Source organism: Arvicanthis niloticus, chromosome 25 (assembly GCF_011762505.2).
Source record: "Arvicanthis niloticus isolate mArvNil1 chromosome 25, mArvNil1.pat.X, whole genome shotgun sequence".
In the NCBI taxonomy this organism is placed as follows: domain Eukaryota; kingdom Metazoa; phylum Chordata; class Mammalia; order Rodentia; family Muridae; genus Arvicanthis; species Arvicanthis niloticus.
Window position 1 is genome coordinate 379,033 of NC_133433.1, and position 25,112 is coordinate 404,144.

Consider the following 25,112-nt stretch of genomic DNA (forward strand, 5'->3'; position numbering starts at 1 on the left):
CCCTGGAACTGGGCGAAAGATGTTATAAACTACCATGTGGATGCTGAGGACTGAACTCAGGTCCTCTGCAAGAGCAGTACATGATCTTAATGGCCAAGTCATGTCTCCAGACCATATATTTAAGTATATTTCCAAATATAATGAGAAGTTGCAGATGCAGAAATGGCTCTGAGAAGTATCATCTGTAAAATGAAATTTAGATTTATTGACATTAAAAACAGTATGTTCAAGAAGAGCCTTCTTTAATATCCCTTTATCTGAGGAAAGATCATTTCTTAGGAAGAGAAGCTCGAGGGTGTGCTTCCTAGCCCTGTCAGAGATAATGGTGGCATTCTAATGATGGTTATCTGGGAAACTGTCCGAATAACCAGATCATCTTTGCTAGGTAGGAACACTCTCACATTTCTGTAACTTGACATCCTTATCCCTCCCTACTTTACCCCCCAAACTTCAACCTGTCCCCTTAACTCTACGACAATTTTTTTCTGCATATCAAAATGCAATTGAAATTCATTCAAATTCAGTCTCAGCCATCTTGCCCTTCTATTCCCTCTCAATACATTGTGTGCTTGCTCACTGTGTGTTAGTGTGTGTATGTTTTCCCCTTCTGATTCCTCCCAATACACTGTGTTCTTGCTCATTGTGTGTTGATGTATTTGTGTGTGTGTGTGCGCATGTGTGTGTTTCTCCCTTCTGTTTCCTCTCAATATAATGTGTTTCCTCTTTGTATATCAATGTGTGTGTGTTTCCTCCCTTCTGTTTCCTCTCAAAACATTGTGTGCTTGCTCACTATGTGTTAATATACGAGTATGTGTGTGCGTGCGTGTGTGTGTGTTTCCCTTTCTGTCCCCTCCAATACACAGTGTGCTTGCTTACTGTGTGTTAATATACGCATGTGTATGTGTGTGTGTGTTTCCCCTTCTGTTCCCTCCCAGTACACTGTGTGCTTGCTCACTGTGTGTTAATATATTCTCTAGGTTTCCTCTTCTTTTCCCTCTCAGTACAGTTTGTGCTGTCCCTTTTGTGTTTATATCTGTGGGGTTCTTTTACCTTGTTGGTTTATTGCTGCTTTATCTCATCAACTAAAATTACTGAACATTCAAAGGGAAAAGAAAATTGAAACTCTCCTACACCAGGAAAGAAAAGAAATACTACTAATAATAACTCATGAAATTTTGTTTTCTTTGCAGCAATTACAGGAGGAATTAAATGAAAATCTGTTTGATAACCTAGTTGACTTTCTGCAGAAGTCCCATTCTGAATTCCAGAAAAATTCCAGAAACTGGGGCTCTCAAATGAAACTCAGAGAAATTCCAACAGCTGCTCTTATTCTTGGTATGTATGCAGATCTGTACATACTTTTTAAACTGTTTTTTTAATGATACTAGTGGAAAATATTTTGGTCTGATAAAACTCATACAAATTAAAACAACCATGATTTGACTTACATACTTTGTAAAGGTTTATTATATATTCAGATATTTGTAGATGAAGAGAAATTGATCTAGCCACTGCACTAGTAGGAGAACTGAGGAGAACTATATTTGTTTTATTCTTCTTTCTGTGTGTTTTTTAGGGTAATGACATTTGAATTCAGTAATAAAACAGCAGTGTGTCAGTGGATTTAATTATTTCTACGTTTTTAAAAAAATATCTTCAATGAAATTTATCTATAATACTTATATTTTTTACACTTGAAATCTTAATTCAGATTCTTTTAATATTAATTGCATAGAGAAAAATTTGTATAAATTGTATATAAATTGTTTCCAGGTTATTAATTATAATTTTTAAAATATTCATCAATAATATCTAATTCAAAGCAAACATTTGTACTTCAGGATCATACAAAAATATCTGATTTATTAACAATATTTTTTTCAGTTTACCAAGCAAACCAGAATAAATAAGACAAAGAAAAAGTACAACACACAGACACAAATGTACAAAGCAAAACTCATAAACACAAAATCAAAAACCAAAATACACACTCAGAAGATCAATAAGACCAAAAAATGCCCAAACACAGCAGTATGAGACAAGTCTCAGAAATCCCACTGAGTTTGTTTTGTGGAGGCCATCTACTGCTGGGTGTGGGGTCTGCCCAAGGGTGGTTAATATGCCCAATGAGACACCATTGGAGAAGACAATGGGTGCTTCTTAGTTAGGGTTGGAAGCTTATGGCTCATGTCCACCTCCACCTCTCAGCACGGGGGCCCTGCCTGGTTTGAACCCGTGCAGGCCCTGTGTCTACTACCATTGTCTCTGTGAAATGCATGTGTCAATCTTATGTTAGAAAGACATTGTTTTTTTGGTGTCATTTATTCCTTCTGGCTCTCACAGCCTCTCTGCCTCTTCTTCTGCATACTCCCTGAGACATTTAGTATTGAGTGTTCCAAAATCTCTCACAGTGCACATTGTCTACTTGGGTGGTCTGGGTCTCTATAATAGGTCCCCTCTATAGCAAGAGGAAGCTTCTTTGATTATGAATGGGCAAGGCACTGATCTATACATAGAGTAGAATGTCATTAGGAATCAATTCATTATTGCATTTAGCAGAACAGTAGTATTTGGTTTTCCTTTTGGCCTAATAGCCTGTCTGTTTTCAGGATCTTGGCCACTGAAGCAATATCCAGCACAGGTTCCATCTCATAGAGTGGGCCTTAAAATCCAGTTAGATAGTAGTTGGTTACTCTCATGTTTGTGCCACCATTGCAACAGCATATCTTGCAGGTAAGGCAACCAACATAGATAGCAGGCTTTGTAGTTGGACTTTTCTCTGGGAGCATACAGAGTACCTTCCAGTACCATGAACTAATCAGGAGGGGTGAAGTCTCTAGTTAGACATCAGCTTGACTTCTCCATGTTCAATAAGGTATGTGTTTTGTTCAGCAGTAGAGCCTTACTGTCAGTCTGTAGAGAACAACTAATAAATAGCCTTGGCAGTAGCCTGAGTTGTTTGGGAGTCTCTATCTTAGCTACTGTTTGTTCTGTTTTGGTGAAAAAGCATCATGACCAAAGTAACTTATTAAAGAAAGCTACTTAATTGAGAGCTTCCTTACAGTTTCAGAGGATTAGTTCATAATATCATGGCAGGGAGCATAGTGGCTGGCAGGCAGGCATCTTGCTGCAACAGTAGCTAGCTGAGAGCTTAAATTCTGATCCAAGGAGATGACAGAGTGAGAGAGCCTGGGTCTGATGTTGGATTTTGAAGTGTCAAAGCATACCCCTGGTATGTGTCAGTGACACATCTACTCTACCAGGCCTTACTCCCAAATTCTTCCTACACAGTCCACCAACTGGGAATCAAACATTGAAACAAACATATGTGTCTTTGGGGGCCATTTTTATTTGAACCATTACAGTTTACATGGGGCCTCTTTGGCCAATAACTCAAGTAGATTTAACCTATTCCTGGAGGTTTCACTTGGTGGCAAGAAACATGTAGTTGGGACTCTGGTCTTTCTCATTGTTTGGTGATTCCGTTTGAATTGTTTCAAATATGTCTATATTTTAAGAAGCTTCTACAGTAGTTGGTTTCCAGATGACCATTCAAATGGCACTTCGTGTTAGCTGTCTATCCCTCTCAATATTCCCTTCTTCATCCTTCTCCCCTTCACTCCACATCTAATCCTCTTCCTGCAGCCACTCCCATGTCTCCCCATAAGTCTTCATTCTGTCTTTCCTTCCTTGGAAACTGACTCAAAAGAATGGGTGGGGATGCACTAGAAGGAAGAGCTAAGCCGGCCCATGCATCAGGGTTTGGTGGAGTCCCTAGGGAATGGAGGTAGTGTGTGGAGAGAGGCATCTGCAAGGAGGCTGCTACAGGGCTGGAGGCGAGGCAGGAGAGGGTGGAATTAAAGTCAGATTGAAATGGTTTTTAAATAATGTTTGGTGTTGGATATGAAACCAGGAGCTTTATGCATACTCAGCATCTACCCTTCCATCGAACTACCTCTGTTTTAAGGTTTTTTTCATTTTGAAAATAAAATAGAATTTATCAGGGTTCCAAACCTGTTCCAATGAGTTTGCTTCCAATGTTTTATTTTTTTCTTTTGTTTGTTTGTTTGTTTTGACAAAGTCTCACTGTGTATCCTTGGTTGGCCATAAATCCTCTATGTTGACCATACTGGCCTCAGAGTCATAGAGATCTGCCTACTTCTGCCTCCTGAGTGCTGAGATTAAAGTATGCTATCACACTTAGCTCCCAACTTGTTACTTCTTTAGGGTTTGTTAGCAATGGGCTCTGGTATTTAGCATTTTAATGCCATTTTAATTCTATTTTTAATACCCTAATCCTGTTGCTGATATTTAGGACGTATTTCAAATTGTACTTGACAGTATGTAATGTTTTGGGGTAGGAATGTATAGGACCCCACTGTCCAACAACTCAAAAAGTGGTTAATTCATGCTTGACACTTGTAGCATCTAGTGACTTAGGGTGGCATTGTCATCTCCCCCATCCCATCATAAGAGAACTCCATGAAACTCTTTATATCTGAATATAAATAAGTTTTAGGAAGTTTCTGCAGTAGTAGAAGCCATGGCCTTTCCCCATGGTCCTTATGTTATCTATCCTCATCCCTTCCTTCCCATCCCACACATTTGACCCTTCCTCATTATTCCTGTTCTCATTCATAACATCTGTGTCTGTCCCCTTTTCTGAACCACACCTTTTCTTTTCTTTTCTTTTCTTTTTTTTTTTTTTTTTTTTTTTTTTGGTTTTTTTTCGAGACGGTTTCTCTGTGTAGCCCTGGCTGTCCTGGAACTCACTCTGTAGACCAGGCTGGCCTCGAACTCAGAAATCCACCTGCCTCTGCCTCCCAGGTGCTGGGATTAAAGGCATGCACCACCACTGCCTGGCGAACCACACCTTTTCATGTCCTCTTACTAGTTTTGTGCCATCTGAGGTTACTCCAGTTTAAATGCACATATTTAAAGATTCAAGGCTAATATCACATATGGGAGAGAACATGAAACACTTGTCTATCAGGGTCTGACCTCACTCAGAATTATTACTTCCAGCTTCATCCATGTACCTGTGGATTTCATATCTTCATTTTTAAGTAGCTTAATAATATTACACTGGGTATATGAACCACACTGCCATTATTCATCATTAATGGACATCTAGGTTCTTTTTGTTGCTTTTGTGAGTGGAGCAACAATGAACATGGATGAACAGGTTTCTTTGTAGTGTGATCCAGAGAGTCCTTTGGGAGGAGTATTACTGGATCATGTGCTAGCTCCATTTCTAGCTTGTCGAGGAACCTGCAATGTTGATTTACACTGTGGTTCCAGTCTGCTCTTCCATCAGCAAGGCATAACTGCTTCTGTTCCCCACATCCATTTGCATTTCTGATCTAAGTGATCCCATGACTGGGGCAAAATTAAATTTCAAAATCATTTTAATTTGCATTTCTCCAATAGCTAAAGGTATTGAACATTTTAAAGAATACTTCTTGGCTACTGATATTTACTTTGAGAACTCTATATTTTGATTGTTTTAATCTTAGTTCTTTTATATTCTAGATCCTAACCCTCTGTTAGATTTGTAGCTGATGAAGACTTTTTTCCATTCTGTAGGCTGCCTCTTCACTTCAATGATGGTGTCCTTACCGTGTACAAGCTTTTTAGTGTCATGAGATCCAGTTTCTCAAATGTTGGTCTTAGTATTGGTGGTAATAGGGTCTTTTTCAGAAAGCCCTTTCCATGTTATAAGTACATTTCTTACTTTCTCTCCTGACAGGTCTGACAGGTTTAGGTCTTTGAACCATTTGGAGTTGAGTTTTGTGCAGGATGAAAAATAAGAATCTAGTTTTATTACCAAAAGATTGGTTTTGGTAGGGTGGTCATTTTCATAGTATTATTGTAGGTCCATCAATATAGGTGATCCTTCTGTCTTTTGGTATCTTCTTCAGTTTCCTAAAGTTTTCATTGTACAAGTTTTTTACTTACTTGATTAAATTAATACTAAGTGTTCTTTATTGTTATTTTGAGGCAACTGTGAATGGGGTTGTTTCTCCTGTCTTTTCTCAGTATGATTATTTATCTGTAGGAAGGGTACTGATTTGTATGTTAAATTTGTATCCTGCTTCTTTGCTGAATGTGTTCATCAGCTGTTGGAATTTCCTGGTAGGGTCTTATGTGTATAGAATCTTATCATCAATAACAATATTTTGGCTTTTCCCTTTACTGCTGATATCACGATTGTCACTTTTAAAGTTTTTTTTTTTAATTTATTTATTATAAGTAAGTACATTGTTGCTGTCTTCAGATACCCCATAAGAGGGCATCAGATCTCATTGCAGATGGTTGTGAGCCACCATGTGGTTGCTGGGATTTGAACTCATGACCTCCAGAAGAACAGTCAGTGTTCTTAACCACTGAGCCATCTCACCAGCCCACGATTGTCACTTTTAACCTGTTGTTCTCAGCTTGAGCATGGGCTTTGGGCTAATCAGGAGTAAATCGTAATACCTTCCTTTAGATCACAAACTGAGAGGAAAGCCAGTTGTGCTGCAGTGTTCTTGATTTCTAGTGTAAATCCTGTTTTTAAATCATTCTTACCTGGTGCTTTACTTGTTCTTTAAAATACTCATTGTTAAATTGTTAATAATGATGAAATGATGTTATTATCCCATAGGTGTGAATGTCACGGATCATGATGTGATATTCAGAAGTCTAACAGAGACCCTTCAGAATAATGTCACACCATATGTAGTCTCACTGCAGGCTAAGGATTGTCCAGGTAAAATAGAAATGCTCACCTCTAACTCCTTCCCCCACACTCTATGCATGTCTCACTCATTTTTGCTCATTCTAAATCAACTTTTTTCCCACTTGAAAAGGCAGTTGATGATTAAAAAATAAGTAGTCCATATGCAGAGTCAGACTTGAGTGTATAAAATGGTTAAGTCATGAAGCACACACAGCCTCAGACTCAGATGTGTTTGCATATAAAGCCATCCTATTATAAGCTGTGCACACTGTCATACTCATATCTGCTGCCAGCTGGACTGATAATAGAGTTAATGTAGTACTTTTGTTGTGATGAATTACAATTAATATCTCAAGGATGTCTTTTAAAAATGGTTGTAAATGAAGATTTATAATCAGTAATATAATTCATATACCTTTTGTTGTTAAGAACTATGACATTTTTTGTTGTTCAAAATAATATGAATGTATGATATCCTAAAAATAATTTATAATTTTCTGCCTATATATTTTCATAGATAATACTTGTAGATAATATACATACATTTTGATCTGATCTTAGTATGAACTAGTGAAATATACTCATTTATTACATCGTATTTAGGAAGGATCTTACATAACCTATGCAGGCATTGAGTGTACCATGCAGCAGAAGATGACCTTGAACTTCAGATTCTCCTGTCGTCAGGGATTTTAGACATGGTTGACCACATTTGTGTTTATTTAGTACTGGGTGTCAACTTTAGGACTTTGTGCATGCTAGGCAAGTACACTGTCAATTGAATGTGTCCAACCCTAACAAAATTCAATATTAAGGACGGGGTACTAATGAGTAATGGTAGTATACTTAGCATATTTTTAACTATATTGATGAAACACAGAAAAATATACTCAATGTAAATATTGCAATCTGCTGATCAAAGGTTTCAGTGGCTTTAATTTGTTTTAAAGATGAGGTAAGTTTCCTTGCTTTTTATATTCTGCAGATGTGAAACATTTTTTACAAAAGTTGACCTTACAGTTGATGGACTGCTGTGTAGATAGAAATTCCAAGGAGGAGAAAAGTGATAAGATCACCAGAAAGACAAATTATTCAATGGATTCCCTTTCTAGTTGGTATTCAACAGTCACACAGGTAAAAGGAAACTGAATACTTGGTTAGTTGGCTCAGAATTACTTTACTTATATCACTCTTCTAATAAGCATGTGTTTGTGAAGCAATAATAGCAGTTTGGCAGTAGCTATTTTTTCTGAAGCTACTAGAATTTGAAAGTATTCTAATATGTAGACTAATTCCTGGTAAGTGCTTGGATTCTTACAAGGACATTGTATTTGTGGGAGAATTCCATGTAGTGACAAAAAGAAAACATATGCAGTTGGTTCTGTTACAGATTGTATTTTGGTAATAATGGCTGTAACTTCCTTATATTACCTCTTCAGTATTTACTTTTGTTCAGTAGACTCATAACACCTATTCCTGCTGTCAGCTTATTCCTTGAGTAATTCTATAATTTTTAAAATTTAGTTTGATCCATGCTTGGAAATCTTGAGGAAACATTACTGTACAAATATGGTCTATTGAACAAAACAACACTCTATAAGTAAAGTATATTTAAGAATATATAAATTTCCTTCTATGACCATCTCTATTACAAATGAATGACACAGATATCCTTGGACTCCTGGGGTACACCCCTAGTCCCACTTTATTGTTGGGTTACTAGATAGCACAAATACTGGGTGACATTTTCTATTTAGTGTTTTCATTGAAATCATACATATGATTTTACCTTTCTTTATGTAAGGATGTGTATAAAGATACCTTAATTTGATGTAAATTTTTAGATTGTTTTAAGAATCAAAGTTTTTGCAGTTTAAGTCCATTATCTTTAAGTTTTGTTTGACCAAATATTTAAGGTCCATTTCAAGATAAAAAGTTTGTAATAGTACATTCAGTGTTCTTTTATATCAACAATACAACTTATGATAGTGCATAAATTTGTATCAACAGAAAAGTCATTTGTATAGAAAAGTGTCTTTTTTCCATGTTTTTCAGTAGAAAATCCATTTGTTATTTGTTATAGGTCCTTCTGAACCTTTTTTTTTTTTTTTTAACTGTTAACCATATCTAGAAACAGATTTTGCTAAGTAACTATTAGACTGAGGTACTACTTTTTGGTTGGGAAAAATTACAGTTACTGTAAAATATAAAGAAATACATAACAAGTGGCATAGTAGTCCTGTTTGACTGGTAAGGCTTACTTTTAATTCCTCTGTTTCACGTTGGTTTAAAAGAACACAGGCCCCAAACTGACAAGCAAAAAGAGGCCAGCGTCTAGCTACTGGCAGTCTCCTCCTGTGGTGCTTCTTTTAAAGAGCATGGAGAGCTTCAGCACAAACGTACTCCAAGACTTCATAACCATCAGCAGGTAGTTAGACTGCTACAGTTTTGATGAAATTGTCTTCTTTTTCATTTTCATTTATTATTATTATTATTTGTATGTAAATGCTATGTGTATGTGCTGGTATCTGTGCCATGGTATATGTATAGAGGTTAAAGGTCAGCTTTGTAAAATGGGTTCTCTCCAATCAAATTTAGGAGCAGATACCCGTGAGGCATTTCATACATTTGGTATTGCTTGACCTTTCCCTTTCTCTCATCTCCCTATCTTCATCTCTGCTTAAACTCTTCATAACATGTGACTTTGCTTTCAGGCAAAATTTCCTTTTTCTTAAGACATTACTTTTATTTTAGAAAAAAATAGTGCTCATTTTAAGACCAATCTAATGAAATTCAAAATTATTTTTGTTACTGAATCTTCAAAGATCTAGCAAATTATTTTCTTGGTTTTTGAGATAATGTTGAAAATCCAAGACAAGTTCATCCTGATTTAGTTAACATACGTAACTCAGGTAAATAGGTATAAAATGTCATTTATCTTACATGGATTGTCTCCTTACCTGCCTGTTAAATTGATATTCCTCTAAGTTGTAGTATTCTATCATGCCTTTTTTCTTTCTGATTTTTATCTTTAGAGACTCTGTGTTCCTTATAGCTTTACTGGCTAAAAATGTTCTCTGTATGAAGGCATCTTATTTTTATATAATATTTCCAGTGTGTATTATTTTAGTGTAGGAGTTTTTTAAAGCAATCTTATGAGACTTAAAGTTGAAGTAACTAGACCTATGTTACATCCCTGTGACATTTGTTCCCAATGTATATTTGTTAGGGTAACTTTCTTTTGGCTGGGCAGTGGTGGCACACGCCTTTAATCCCAGCACTTGGGAGGCAGAGGCAGGGAGATTTCTGAGTTCAAGGCCAGCCTGGTCTACAGAGTGAGTTCCAGGACAGCCAGGGCTATACAGAGAAACCCTGTCTTGAAAAACCAGAAAAAAAAAAAAGAAAGAAAGAAAGAAAGAAAGAAAGAAAGAAAGAAAGAAAGAAAGAAAGAAAGAAAAGAAAAGAAAAGAAAAGAAAATGAGATTTGGTGGAAAAACATAAGGAAGACTACATGAGGCTGAAAGTCAGTGAGGTTATAGTAAATGCTATTTGACACGCTTTTGTTTAACTTTGGTAGTCTAATCTCAGGGGGAGCATTTGGTCTTTCTGGATCTCTTCTTATTTATAAAAGAAAAGGATCCATTAATGGCTTGATTTCAGGATTAGAATCTGGAAAGTGTTTATTTTATAATTTTTTATTTTAAAAAGAAAATGAATGACCTAGAAAACAATATCTTAAAATAAGCATTTTGAATGTAATATATTGAAATACATTTGCTGAAGAAGCTTCTTTTGTATTTTTCTTTAAAAAACTAGTCAGCATCTGCATGAGTTTCCTCTAATTCTCATTTTTGGGATCGCCACATCTCCTGTTATTATCCACCGACTGCTTCCTCATTCAGTGTCATCTCTGTTGTGTATAGAACTGTTCCAGTCTCTGTCTTGCAAGGAACACCTGACAGTACTTCTTGATAAGGTAAAAAGAAAAAATGTTTACCAATGACAAGAGAGTGAAACCAAAGCTACCAGACATATGTATAGTAAATAATACCAGTAAATTTCTATGTATATCAGACTTTGTTCAACTTATTTGCATATTTTAATGCTCTTACACAGTTATGGTTAGAACTATATTTTCTCTTTGCATATAGTTGCCTTCTCAGATAAAAAATAAGCTTTATGAAAGCAACAATCATTTGTATATATTCATTTTTGTTTGTATTACTTAATTGAAGAAATTAGGCTTTTAAAATGAATTTCAGAGTCTAAGTACAGCTCTCTAATAGAGCACTTGTCTTCATTGTGAAGGGAGGCTCTGGAAAGTAACAATACTAATAAGTAATAGGGCACTGACAGTAATAAATAAAATTTCACAGAAGTTACATACTTCAGAGTATTACCAGTATGTTTTGATCTTATATTTTATATAAAATGATTTAAAGCTTTAAAGTTTATTTTGATTGGATATATGTATGTTTGTCTACATATATGTATGTGTACCACATGGATGCAGTGCCTGTGGAGGTCCGAAGAGGGTGTTGGATCTCTAGAACTGGAGTTACGATGGTTGTGGGCCATTGTATGGGTGCCGACAATGGAACCCCAGGCCTCTGGAAAAGCAGCCGGTGCTACTAACTTCTGAGCCATCTCTCCAGCCCCAAGGGTTTTTGTGGACTTTGACAACTGTCATTTTGCTCTTGACAGCAGCTACTAAACCAAGGCTATACCTGCTATAATGTTTCTGTGTAATAGCATGACTATTGACTGCCATGCAAAGTCATTCTCAGTTCCATTAAGATATGTTTGTGACTGGTTGTATAGCTTAACAATGACAACCTGTGTGTTCACTTATGAACTGCTTCTACACATTGCTACACAGCAGATAGCAATCTGATTTATTGACATGTTAGGAAAATGTTTTTCATTTTGAAATTAATTATAGTCAAATGCAACTATATATTTGGTTAAAAAAAAGTCCTAGTATAAGGTTTGATTTTCAGATATAAAGCATTACTGTAGACCATTAAACACTAACTAAATAATATAAAATTTCTCTATATTTTTAAGAAGAAAAATCTTCATTTTTTGTTATCATTTAATAGTACATAGCTTGCTACTCTTTACTAATTTGGATTAGTAGGGAAAAAAAAGTTTTATCTCGTAAGAAAATGGTTCGTTTTTGGTATCTTCTAGTATAAGACAAAGGGTTATGTATTTAATATGTATTATTTGAAGATTAAAAATTTAATGGAAGTTAGTAGACAACTTTGGTTCAGAGTGTAGTTTGATGATGGGACTGCTGATACTTGAGAGAGAAAGTCAGGCAGATCTTTGTGATTTTTTTATTTTTATTTTTTGGTTAGATACCCAGTCAGGGATAACCAGTCAAGGCTATCTGATGAGACCCTGTCTCAAACAAACAGGGATTGTAATACAAATTGCTTTTTTGGTGTTTTCAGTTTTTTTTTTTTTTTTTTTTTTTTTTTTTTTTCTTGGTTTTTTGAGACAGGGTTTCTCTGTATAGCCTTGGCTGTCCTGGAACTCACTCGGTAGACCAAGCTGGCCTCGAACTCAGAAATCCGCCTGCCTCTGCCTCCCAAGTGTTGGGATTAAAGGCGTGCGCCACCACTGCCCGGCACTGGTGTTTTCAGTCTTAAATAAGTAAGGTTTATGATTTGGTTGGCATTTGACTGTAAAAAAAAAAAAAAGTATAGCTCTGATTGCATTCATATCTGTTGTGTCACAGTATAATTCTTTGTCTAGTTATTTACTTCATGTTCATGAGGAAGAGTGACTAAGAAGCCTGACTTCCATCCCTGTCTCTTTCAGCTGCTTCTTACACCTCGGTTTCCCTTTAAATTAAGTAAAAAGGCATTACAGGTTCTGACCAACATCTTTTTGTATCATGATTTCTCAATTCAAAACTTCATCAAAGGACTTAAGGTAAGAAAATCTGATGAGTTTGAAAGTTCACTGTCTAATTCTAATGAGTTTACATTATTTCACAGTGTGATTACTATGGCATTTTAGTAGCAAGATCCAGAAAAGGGAAATTTCATTTTTCTTTTCTAGGTTTTACCTTTCCTTTCTGAAGCTGAAGTCACCTATAGAAGATAGAGTTATGATATCAATAATGGATCTGTTATAGCTAGTCTTAACCACTGAGAGTTGGCCTGGAGGGGAAGGACTTACTTTTGTTTAGGACTTGATGAAATCTTGGTGGCTGTTTACCTAAGAAATGCCATTAACCTTCTTTGATGGGCCAGAGAGTGAACTCTTTAGCTTTGTGCTTGGGTGTTTTTTTGAGTTGGTTAAATGGTAATATTGATTACCATTGATTTTCTTGGCAACTCCCTAAGTTGTCAAAGTATAGCCATTGTGAGTACATGCCAGTTGTCAGTTTCATTAAGATCTATATGTTATAACCTTTTATGCATAAGTCTAATATAATAATCTATCTTTTTATTGTGTTTTGAAACTCATAAGATTTTTTTTTTGTTTTGTTTTATTTTGTTTTGATTTTTGACATAGGGCTTCTCTGTATAGCCCTGGCTGTCCTGGAATTCTCTTTGTAAACTAGCCTGGCCTTGAACTTAGAGACCCATCTGCCTTTTTTTCTTGAGTACTGAGATTAAAGTTGTGTGCTATCACCTCCTGACCCAAGTTATTCTTCCAGATGTATTCTTCCTACACATAACCACAATGGTTTGATTCACTGACTTATTTTTTAAAAGGATTTTAAATCAAGACAGAATTTACCATAGCAATGTATGAAATTAAATGAGAGAATAACCTCTACAATTCGTTCTGCCATTCATTTGTTTATTTATGAAATACTAGGCACTTACATTAAGGAAGACACAGTGCTGAGCCCTGTTTGTACAGAGGAAAAAGAAATCTGTCTTCAAAGCATTTAGCAATGGAGGCAAAAAAATAAACCTACTATTAAAATTCTGAGTAAGCAATGCCAGGGGAAAAAAAAATCCTTAGAGGTTTATGGAAGAAAAGTCAAGAATAAGGCAAGTTTCAAGTCATTATACTTAAAGAGGTAATACAGATCAGAACAGAAACGAATGGAATGGAATGGAGGTTAGGAACTCTAGGAAGGAGCATCGTATCTTTGAAAACATAAGCTTGATAAGCTCATAGCCAAACTAACCCCCCAAAAGAGACCCAAGTGAATGTGAGATGGAAAGAACATAACTCATACCACTGACTTAATTAAGAAAAAAATCCTGAAAACTTAATTCCAATGAACTAGAAAATAGAAAAAAAAATGGATAAATTTCTAGAACCATATGAATTGACAAAAGTAAGTGATGAATAATAATTTATCAATGAAGGAAAGGCCTGGACCAGGTAGATCTCCTGCCAGATATTCTGTGGTTTTTAAGAATAACTAACACTGCTGTTCCTCAGACTACTCCATAAAATACAAGAATTATTCAGCAAGTGTAGTATTACCTTGACACTGGCACCAGGTAAATACTCAATCACAACATCAAAAAACCTACATATTAATTTCTGTGGTTAGTATAGATTCAAAGATTATCAGTACAATACTTGGAAACCAGATCGATCAACACAAAGATCACACACTGTGACCACACTGGCTAGATTTCAAGGATACAATGCTGGTTGATAATATACAATTTAATGCATGAAATGTAGACATCAGTGGACTTAGGCAGAAACCATGTGACTGTCTTAATAGACATAAAAGGGACCTTTGACACATTGAAATCATTTTTGTGTAAAAGATCCAAGGAATCTAGGAATAGACAAAATATATCACAGTAAGTCTGTAGCCTACCAAATATTTTAAAATTTGTTTATAGAAGAATATGTTGAATTATTAATTTCCTGTGGAGAATGTTATTTTCTTTTGTTTTTTCTTTTCTCTTCTTTTCTTTTCTTTCTTTTTTTTTTGGGGGGGGGTATTTCGAGACAGGGTTTCTCTATAGCTCTGGCTGTCCTGGAACTCACTCTGTAGACCAGGCTGGCCTCGAACTCAGAAATCCGCCTGCTTCTGCCTCCCAAGTGCTGGGATTAAAGGCATGTGCCACCACTGCCTAATGATAATATTATATTTGATCTCATAAATTATACTAGAATTTTTAAATAAATTACATTAGGAGACTAGAGTGATCTATTGAGTGAGTACTTGAGTAGTCAGTGTACCATTTTTTTTTTTTTTTTTTCTGGAATGTGATGAAACTGAATTTGAAGGTACAGATTTTTGTTACTCTTGTCAGTAGGTACAATACCTACTGCTGTAGCATTGTATTTATTTGAACAGATAGATCTGGCAATATAGCAATTTGGGGTGAAGACATTTATTAGATCTTTAAGTCATATACTAGTCCCATCTATACTACATTTGCAATTATTTTAAGTGGCTTCTGCAGTAATGTATCCATTTATGTTGTTTTCTTTTAGTATATATTCCTGGGATTACTTTTTCTGGTCCACAGAACTGTGGCCTTGAAAATATTAAAATTGCATAAGTACTGCTGCAATGTTATTGTAACATAATCATTTAAATATTTTTGTTTTATGTGTATGGATGTATTTCCTATGAGTATGTTTGTTCCTCACATGTGCAGTGCCTTAAAGGCCAGGAGAGATTATTGGGTTCTCTGGAACTGAAATTACCAATGATTGGTAGCTGCCTTCTGGTTGCTGAGAACGGAACCTGGTCATCTTCAAAAGCAACAAGTGCTCCTCATTGCTGAACCATCTCTTCAACCCCAACCATACATACACACTTAAGCCCTCAAAAAATAGTCTTAAGGACAGGCGGGGGTGCCACACACCTTTACTCCCAGCACTCAGGAGGTAGTGGCATTCAGATCTCTGTGAATTTGAGGGCCAACCTGGTCTATACTGTGAGTTCCAGGATAGCCAGAGCTGAAACCCTATCTTGAAAAACCAACTAACCAACCAACCAACCAAACCAGCCAACCACCAACAAAAAAGGCCTAAAATTCAACAGGTAAGGGATAAAACATTTACTGTCACACTATAATAAATACCTTCATATTTCTTTCAGCTTTCTCTACTAGAACATTTTTATTCCCAACCCTTAAGTGTTCTGTGCTGCGATCTCTCAGAAGCCAAAAAAAGAATAAATGGTTTCTCAGTTATTGAATGTGAAGACATCCGGCGCCTTCCTTCATTTAGGAGGTAAAAGATCAGTATATTTAATTTGTCTTGTACTAGAGACTAGAATGAAATGCAGACTTTGGCTTCAGTTGTTTTTGAAGTCAGGAATGAAATAATAAGCCTTTCATTTTGTAGTAAAGAGCCATGCTGCTGTTAATGATGGAATTTCTTTGCTGGATTTAAAATTTTGATATAACTATTTTTACTAATGTTTTCTATAATTTGCAAGTTCTCCAGAGTTATCTTTGAGAAATAACTCTTCCTATTTCTGGAGTTTATGGCCTTAATGACCTCACTATTTATCATTAAGGTAATCAAGAACTTATGTCTTGAATTTGTTTTGAAAAGAAATGAAAAAATATGGGAACCAATCTAGCTAGTTATTTTCTCTAACATGCTATTCAACTATATAAATGCTAAACATTCCTCTTTTCCTTATGGGATACTAAAAATTTTAGGTACGTGGAAAATCAACCTTTAGAAAAGCAAGTTGCACTTTTGACAAATGAGACCCTTTTAAAGGTAGGAATGTGTGTTTCTTACTGCCTTGTTCTTAACTCCACGCAAAAGAATATGCATTGATAAAGCATTCATTAATTTTATAAAAAATCTGTATGTTGTAATATTTGGAGGATGGGGTACGTCTCCATGATGACTAACATAAGAGAACCTTGTTTTAAAAGGTAAGGCTTGTTTTTTAATCAAGAAAAGAAATTCTCTGATGTTCTATTTTGGAAGCACTTTTATATCAACCAAGAGCTGTATTGATTTTTTATATATATAAGATTGTTATAAATAAAAGCATGTAGAAGCCAGGTAGCATAAACATTTATTGCTGAGTAGATGGAATTAATTTCATTTGAAGATTTATTATTTATTACTAATCTAACACCAGAAAGAAATAATCTTGCAAAGTTATGAGTTATGAAATGACAAATACTACATGTTTTCTCTTGTCTATTTTCTAGATTGCTAATGGACAAAACCCTTGAAAGTAGAGGAGGGGACCCTTTGGGAGCAGGAAGGGATGAGTAGGGAGAGAAGTGTGACTAGAGAACATGAACTAAAGACCAGTGTTCAGTGTTGTGAAGCAGCCACTGTGTCTCCTAGTGCTTACAAATGCCTTAGCTGGCTTCTGTTGCTTTGATGAGACGTCCTGACTAAAACCAAGTTGAGGAAGAATGGGCTTATTTAGTTATACTTCTGCATCACAGTTTATAATGGAAAAAAGGCAGGACAGGAACTCAAGCAGGCAGTAGTCACAACTAGTAAATGATGGATCTGCCATTAATATCTAGACCTCACATCAAAGCCCCATATCCTTTGTAGAATACTTTATTGAAAATGCAAGGAAGCTAAGATGCCTAAGGTTCTTTCTTAGCATTTGAGAATCAGAAATGGGCTTTTAAAAACTCTGGCAAGTTAATTCTGAAGGTAGTTTATGGGTAGCTTAGGAAACTGCTTCATATGAGGTAGCTTACAGCCTTTATATTCAGGTATCCCTGTCAACCTGCCCGGGTATCCTGCCCAGCTATGTGCTGCCACTGTAACTGAAGAATTTGCATAGTTTTGTCATTATATACTTATGTAGACATTTGCATGCATACATTTTAAAAAATGATGTCCCATCTTCATAGTGAAGATAAGGTTCATTTTAATGCTGTGGTCTTTCTACCAGCTACATAGTTTGTATTACTAGTAATGATTTAGTATTCATGTTGATTCCTTCATGTCAAAACCAGTTTTCCTTAGTCTCAACATAGTTTTTAAATTACTAACCCTATATACTTTAAAGAAAATTAATGTGTTTGTACTAAAATCATATTTAAAGTTTTTGGCATAATTTTAGCCCTTATAGATGATATTTGAGCTGTGCAGAAGACATTTACTCTAACATGGTAATGCTTCAGTATTTCTATACCTATTTGTTTAACCAAACACATTCAGAATAAGAAATAAATCTTAAACATGTTAAAGTTGTAGTAAATTACAATTAGAAAGAAGACCCAAGCCAGCAGCTTCATTTTACAATGTGTGGTATCTTGAATAAGAATGGTTCCAATAGGCTTGTGTATTTGAATGCTTGGTCACCAGAGAGTGACATTATTTAAAAGGATTAGGAGGTGTGGCCCTGTTGGAGGAAGTGTATCACTAAGGGTGGCCTTGGAAGTTTTCACAAACCCATATCAGGCCCAGTGGCTCTCTCTGAATGCTGCTTGTGGATGCAGAAGTATCAGCCCCTTCTCCAGCACCATGTCTGCCTTTGTGCTGCCGTGCTCCCCGTCATGATGATAATGGACTAACCCTCCCAATTAAATGCTTACTTTTATAAGTAAGAGTTGCCATGGTCATGGTGTCTCTTCACAGCAATAGAAAACTGACACACAAACCACAGCTAAGCAAAAGGAATGAAGTATCTGAGGTCACAGAGCATGTTAGTTTCTCCAAAGACATTGGTGATAGGCACTCTTGTATAAACTAACAACCTAACATAGGAATGCAACTGAATGAATGACAGACAAAAATTATGAGGTTGGAAAGCATAGACTTATAAAGGTATGTCACACATTAAGTACCAGTTTATATCCTAGTATAAATGTATTTTTAAGTCTGTACCTTTTTAAAAATCAGAGCCAATGTTTGCAATATAAAAATTTTACATTCTAGGTTTTTGTCCTTGTAGGAAATTAGGAAATTTAGGCCGTATCTAACAGAATAATAAAGTGATAGCTCATATTTAAGAGACTGAATGGGGCCTTCATTCATTACATTTTTTTTCCAAATAATCTGTTATGTGCCAGTGATTAATTAGTATAGATCCTAAGAATGTAGAAGTGAACAAAAAAGACAAAATTCGTACTTCATGAAGTTACCATTCGCTCAGCAGAGAGACAAACAAGTAAGTGTGTGCTCTCTGCTGGTGGAAATGCTAGGAAGGAAGTACTGAGTATGACAATCAGAACCAAATGCTCTGAGCCTGGGGAGTCAGGATTTTAGACAAGACCTTCAGCGTAAGATAAACTAAGTGAAGACTTAAAGAAAGATACAGAGCTGCCACTTAGGGCAGTAGAAGGAGAAACTTGAAGACAACAAATGCAGAAGGACAAAGGTAGATGCATTTGTGTCATATTTGGGCATTGGCAAATAGCTATTTTATGTTTTCTCAGATATATTATATAACTTACAGATATGGGATATAACTTTACCGTAAAATTCAGCATGAATCCTAAGTGGACTTCATGTTTCAACAACAGAGAAAGACCTCTTTGGGGAAAACAGTAAATCCTTAACCATGCTAATAGTTTGTTGAAAAGAATCATCCTAAACACACTTGTGAAATCCACTGACAACTGTGACTAGTATACAGAAAAGATGCCCAAGGACAAAAAGGTTGATTATAAGTATATTCAAAGAAATCAGCAGATACAAGTTCCGGATAAACAGATTAGTGCAATGAATTTAAATTCAAGAATGAAGGTGGAATTCAATAAAGAGATAAATATGCTGATGGAAAAACAAATATTGGGGAGGGAAAACAGTGTAAGTCTAATAAAAAGGAGAAGCACCATGGGAAATCTCACCAGTAAATTAGATCAAAAAGTAGACAGCATATTTGAACTTGAAGACAAAATATAAGAGGATTTAAAATTTTCCAACAAAAAGACAAACATAGTGAGTAGGGTAGGAACAGGGTTTTCAGGACATTTGAGACACTTTGAAAATACCAAATTTAAGCGTAGAAGAATTTCATTCTAATGGCATTAAAGACAATTCAAGAAATCATTTCCCAAAATTAGAGAAATAGGTACCAGGCAGAGAAGATAATTTACAATATCAAACAAGAGCTGAAAAGAATTCATCGCATCACATATAATTAAACCACTAATACACAGAACAAAGAAAGAAAGAAATTAGAGTACTAGTGCCAGGAAGGAAGCAATATATTTATGTAGAAAAGCAGGCCTCTTAAAATAACAGTTCTCAACACAAACTTTAAAGCCACAGTGGTCTAGACTGGTATATTCCAAGTTCTGAAAGATCATAACTACTAACCCACACGGCTCCATCCAGCAAAACCATTTGTTATAATTGGAAAAGAAAGAAAAACTTCATTCTTTAAAATCAGGTTTAAAGAATCCTTCAGAATGAAGAGGAAGACAAACACCCCATGGAGCCATTGGGAATAACAGTGAACAGAGAAACAACAAACACTACAAAATCAACAAATGACAGAAGATCATACACATTTAACAACAAAGAAGCATTGGAATTGAATGATAATGTAATTAGCATTGTATCCTGATGCTCCAGAATACAAATTTTCCTAGCAGCCCATGGACCATTCTAAAGTAGATCATATATTACGAGATTAAGCAAGTCTTAACATAGAAAAATAATTACAGTATTTAAGAATTTTTGTGAATATAGGATGTGTGTGTGAATTCACATGTATACATGCCATGTGTACACATGAGGGTCAGAGGACCACTTTTCAGCAGAGATTCTCTTCCTTCTCTCATGGAATCCAGAAACAGAACTTAGAGGTTCAGGTTTACAGAGTGAACACCTTACCCTTGTGATCCTTCTTTCAGCACATAATTTCTTGTGTCTATCAGATTATGGTGTAATAGTACTGCAGTTACTAGCAATAGAAATTCAGGGATATCAAATAACACCATATTAGATAAGAACGAGGCCTTGAGAAAATCTTTGAGCCATTTAGTTGGCTTAGTTTACAATACCAGGCATGAATTCCTTCCTATTGGTTGGGCCTTAAATTCAAGCAGAGAGTGTTGGTTACCCCCCAGGATTACAGTGCTTTTTTTTTTTTTTTAAATGTGGCTATCTCACTGAGTTGTTTATTGTGGTTAGGAGACTTTACCATGGGGTGGGAGTATTGATTACATCTCTTCCTTGACAGCTGAAACAGCACCTTTGGATGCTCTTGAACAAGAGTAGCTTTCAAGCTGGTCAAGGTGGAAGGGCAAGCAAATGGGCATAGGAGGATTGCTTTGTTTTTATTCTAAGGCTGTGCCTTTCACAGTGGTTGGGACCTGACCTCAGTCTCTCTTAGATGGCTAATCTTTGAAGTGATGATGCATGGGTAATGGCAAAGAAGGAAGTTTTGGTCCAAGGCTATGGGGTTCTGGGAATGTAGCAGACGCCCTTGTATGCTACACCGAGAAGGATCAAAGAATACACATGGAGGGACTCATGGCTCTGGCCACATATGTGGCAGAGGATGGCTTTGTTGGACATCAGTGGGAGGAGAGGCCCTTGGCCCTGTGGGGGGTTTGCCACAGTGTAGGGGACTGCCAGGGCAGGAAGGCAGGAGTGGGTGGGTGGGTGGGAGAGTACTCTTATAGAGGCAGGAAGAGGGGGGCATAGGATAGGGGGGTATTTGGAAGAACTACATTTCCCCACTTACCGGTGTTCACTGCATGCCATATTTCATTATTATGATAGCTACAAGTATTTTAAAAATTAACTTAATAAGTATTGCCTATTTGGCACAATCTGTACTGTTCCTAGATAAACCTCATCTGTGAGGTTATCTTTTGTACGTTCCTAAGTATATCACATGTATGACACCTATAACTGACACTAGCAATCACAAATGTGTGGCCTTTGGATCCAGAGGTATGTACAAGGCATAGATATTCCTCTATGCCTACCTTCAAAACAAAAAAACCCATTGTATTCCTAAACACAAGCTATTTTAGAAGGATTAGAAGATTTTTCATTTCCATTCCTAAACCAAATGGACTACACAAGGGTAGAAAGAAAAGTTTGTTGGGGGAACAAACTGCCTCTAAGAATATAGAATAGGACCGTGGTGGGGAAGCAAGCAGTTTTATCTGATAGTCATCAGGGTAGGGCCTTTGAGTTGCTGCTGGCTGTTGGGACTAACTGGATGCCCTTACCTGAGGTAGTTGATCCTTGAGGCAGGTAGGGGAGATAGTGCCTTTGGCTTGTGAGATTCCTTAGGAATGCTGAATTTAGGCCCCTGTTTACCCAGTAATAGGTCTTCAGGTTACTAGCACAGTAGCCTTCTGTTTTAGACATTGTCACCAGCACTGCCACTTTTACTCTCCAACTCCTGACTTGACATTCTAGCCTTTTGTTGATAAGGCGCAATGGTAGTTAGTCCTGTAGTTACTTCCAGCTGAATGGGGACTTTGGGAGCCTCTTAGGAAGGCTAGAACATGGGTCAAAGGCAGGGGAATTAGGCATACAGGTAATGGTACGATGTGGTTTACTGACTGTTGAGTTATTTCACTACTTCTTTCCAAAGGAACCTGAAGAGACAGGGAGACATTTATTACAAAGAGGCTAAAGACCAGTAGGCCTAGGAGGGATAGAAGCCAGGGCCTCAGACAGGACCATAGTGAGAATCTCACATTGGAGTCATCTCTTTAGAGTTCGTAAGCCAATCTCTTCATGTAGTAGCAGCACTCTTCTTAAGGAAGAGGCAAATGCCACCCTCAGCTGTCTACTGACATGATCTTATCAGCCAAACCATTTTAAGATAAAGATTCCCCTAAGCTCCTCAGTGGATCAGCCCATTGAAGCCCCTCTGGTTTTGCAGGACTACTGGGGCAAGGAAGCTGAGCTGGTCTTAGACTAGTTGCACGGCAGAGGGGGTGAAATCTGATGAGAGAGGCCAGGGGAATCTTTATCTTAAAATAGTTTGGCTGATAGGATCATGTCAGTAGACAGCTGAGGATGGACATGATCAGCATATTCCTGGAGAACGTGTCCCAGGAGAGTAAGAGAAGCTAAGTACTTATGGACTAGGGCTGTTTCCAGAGGAGGTAAATTTCTCAAAAGGATGGTCACATTAACTCAAATGGGCTTCAAAAGGACGGTATGCTTTGGACCTAAAAGGGCCTACTTTGCCTATAAATGCTACTAAAAATTAAAACCTAAGTTGACCCCAAGAAATGTACTCTGTAAATGTTGACAACAGAAGGAACATCTTGCCTGTTAGTATAGTTAGTATACTATTATTTGTTGACTGAGGAACTGAGGAAGAAATTAATTTTCTTCATTATGTCAACAAAAAGCCACAGCTCTTAAAGGGAATAAGACATATTCTGGAGCCATTTTGAGTGGCCATGGCCAGGGAAACATGGATTTAGTTTATACCAAATTCCATATTCCAGTGTGGAAGCAGTTTCATGAGTTCTTACAGTCTTACAGAACAAAGAAAATAAGAAATCAACACAAGTTTAAATGCATTAGTGGATACATTGGCACCATGGTGCAGTTAGATGGAGCTTTTCTATGGGACTAAGATGCCATCTAATGAGATTTGTACCTTTTGGGTTGGCAAAGCCCGTGGTCTGCTGCATTAATAGATCTCAAAGGCTTTTTGAAATTTATTGTCACAGGATGTTTAATTCTTACATAAACTGGGGTAAGAAATGGCCATTTCAGAGCAGAACGTACCCTGAGATAAGGTAACTAACTTCTGGACCTGCAATGCTCCAATCTCTTCACAGTACTGAAATTCTAACCAGGCAATCACTCTCTCCAAATACAGCTTCTCAGGAGTTTTTGTTCACAACTACACAGTCCAGGTGTAATCTAGAATTTCCCTGAGACCCCAACAAAAGAAATGAGCTAATAGTATTGGTTCAGGTTTGAGAAAGTTTAATATTGGTTTGTATGGATTTATAGTCTACATGCAACACTGGCAGTATGAAAATAGCTTTTACAATTCTACCTATATCCACATAGGTTCTCTTATTAGTTACTGAACTTTTAAAACTGGTATTGTAACATTATATTGTTTTACACCAATTTAGTACACTTACAGTGCAAAACTTTTCTGTGTAACTTTTCTGATGTAAACCAAAAATGTTCTTCTCAAGGTTCAGCAGCCTTCTTCAGCATTTGATGGAGGATTTTTTAATATAGATTGATAATAGATAAAAATAAACCAGGTTGCAGGGTTTATTTTATAAACAATATACTAAATTTCTGGTCAAGATTATGTAAGTTGTGTTACAGATGACTTGTTTGAGGGTAGACCATCCATTGTCATTTATTTTCTGTACTTGAGTCTGGGTAGGTCTTGGTAATAATCTCCAGCTATGGCAGAAAGTATGAGACTGAATGCTGCACTTAGGTATGAATACAGGTTCTTGGCTAGGTCAATAGTACCAGGCATGAGCTCTCCATGTCCAATTAGTGGGCTATTCACAAGATGTAAGTGCCAATATCTTATTGGGGATATCTTGCTGGGCCAGTAGTACAGTTGCAGGCTAGTTAGGACTTTTAATAACTGTTCTTCCTTGGCAGTTTCAAATACTATAAGAGCTAGCCCTCAGGGAGAAGGGTTTCAGGTCAGTACTTGCTTGATTTCTGGTTCTATGATTGAATTATATGTTGTCTTCAATGATAGGGTCTTCCCTTCAACTTCTTAATCTGGTGTCACCTACAGAAGCAGTCATGCTACAACTCAGAGAACAGACTGTGGGAGATGTTGAGGAGTATGCCTGGGTGCACAGCTGTGTGCTTGGCCTTTTTTCTCCTGGCACTTTTCTTTGGCCTTGTTGCAAGATTATAACAAATCAGGGTTGTTTATTACTCTTCTCTTTCCCTTGCTCTTCTAGGATAAGTAAGGTCCTCAAATACCAGAGTTTGCATGAAAAAGGAAATATTAATAACTGGATAGGACAGTTCTCACTTCTTTCACCCTCTAAGTGTGACCTTAAGCAGGTTCCTTAGTCTACAATTCCATTTTCTTACACAGTCTTGTGTACTTGGTTGAGCAGCATCTTTAACTTCCATATTCATTCAGTCTTGTGTTGTAGCTTAAACTCAGTTGAGCAGGAAGTTGGAAAGCAAAGACAGCAAAGGGGAGACTGAGGACAAGAGCTCCAGAGGGATCAGAGGTTTGGTGAAGCAGTATTTGACAGCTTGCATCCCCATTCACCAAATGCAAGGCCTTGATGCTTCTTAACAACTGAAAGAAGTCCATCCATTTTAATCTCATGGTCATGATCTAACAGAAAAGTACTAAGTATATCAAATTGTAATCCCTGGATGACAGCATCTAGGAAAGAGTCATGCAGTTGGTGTTAAAGTATAAGCAGTGAGTGGTCTGCACTGTATTTACTTGGTTTATGGACCAGGAGACTGTTAGAGAGGAAAGCACAGGAGGCTCTCCATTGAATTGACGGCCAGAACAACAGTGTGCTATTTTGGTGAAGTTGAG

General features: G+C 36.7%; 1 protein-coding gene across 4 annotated transcripts in view; it reads left to right on the forward strand.

The window, feature by feature from the left end:
* Orc3 (origin recognition complex subunit 3) overlaps window positions 1–25,112 on the forward strand; it is a 54,600-nt gene that overhangs the window by 9,311 nt on the left and 20,177 nt on the right. For all 4 annotated transcript variants that reach the window (XR_013107272.1, XM_076923992.1, XM_076923993.1 and 1 more), the window contains exons 4-11: window positions 1,191–1,335; window positions 6,647–6,751; window positions 7,707–7,855; window positions 9,016–9,149; window positions 10,538–10,697; window positions 12,551–12,664; window positions 15,774–15,907; window positions 16,345–16,408. Coding sequence is in view for 3 of the 4 variants with exons in the window: in XM_076923992.1 (XP_076780107.1) it covers window positions 1,191–1,335; window positions 6,647–6,751; window positions 7,707–7,855; window positions 9,016–9,149; window positions 10,538–10,697; window positions 12,551–12,664; window positions 15,774–15,907; window positions 16,345–16,408 (1,005 nt within the window). In the remaining variant the exon portion in view is untranslated. The remainder of the gene's footprint in view (window positions 1–1,190; window positions 1,336–6,646; window positions 6,752–7,706; window positions 7,856–9,015; window positions 9,150–10,537; window positions 10,698–12,550; window positions 12,665–15,773; window positions 15,908–16,344; window positions 16,409–25,112) is intronic.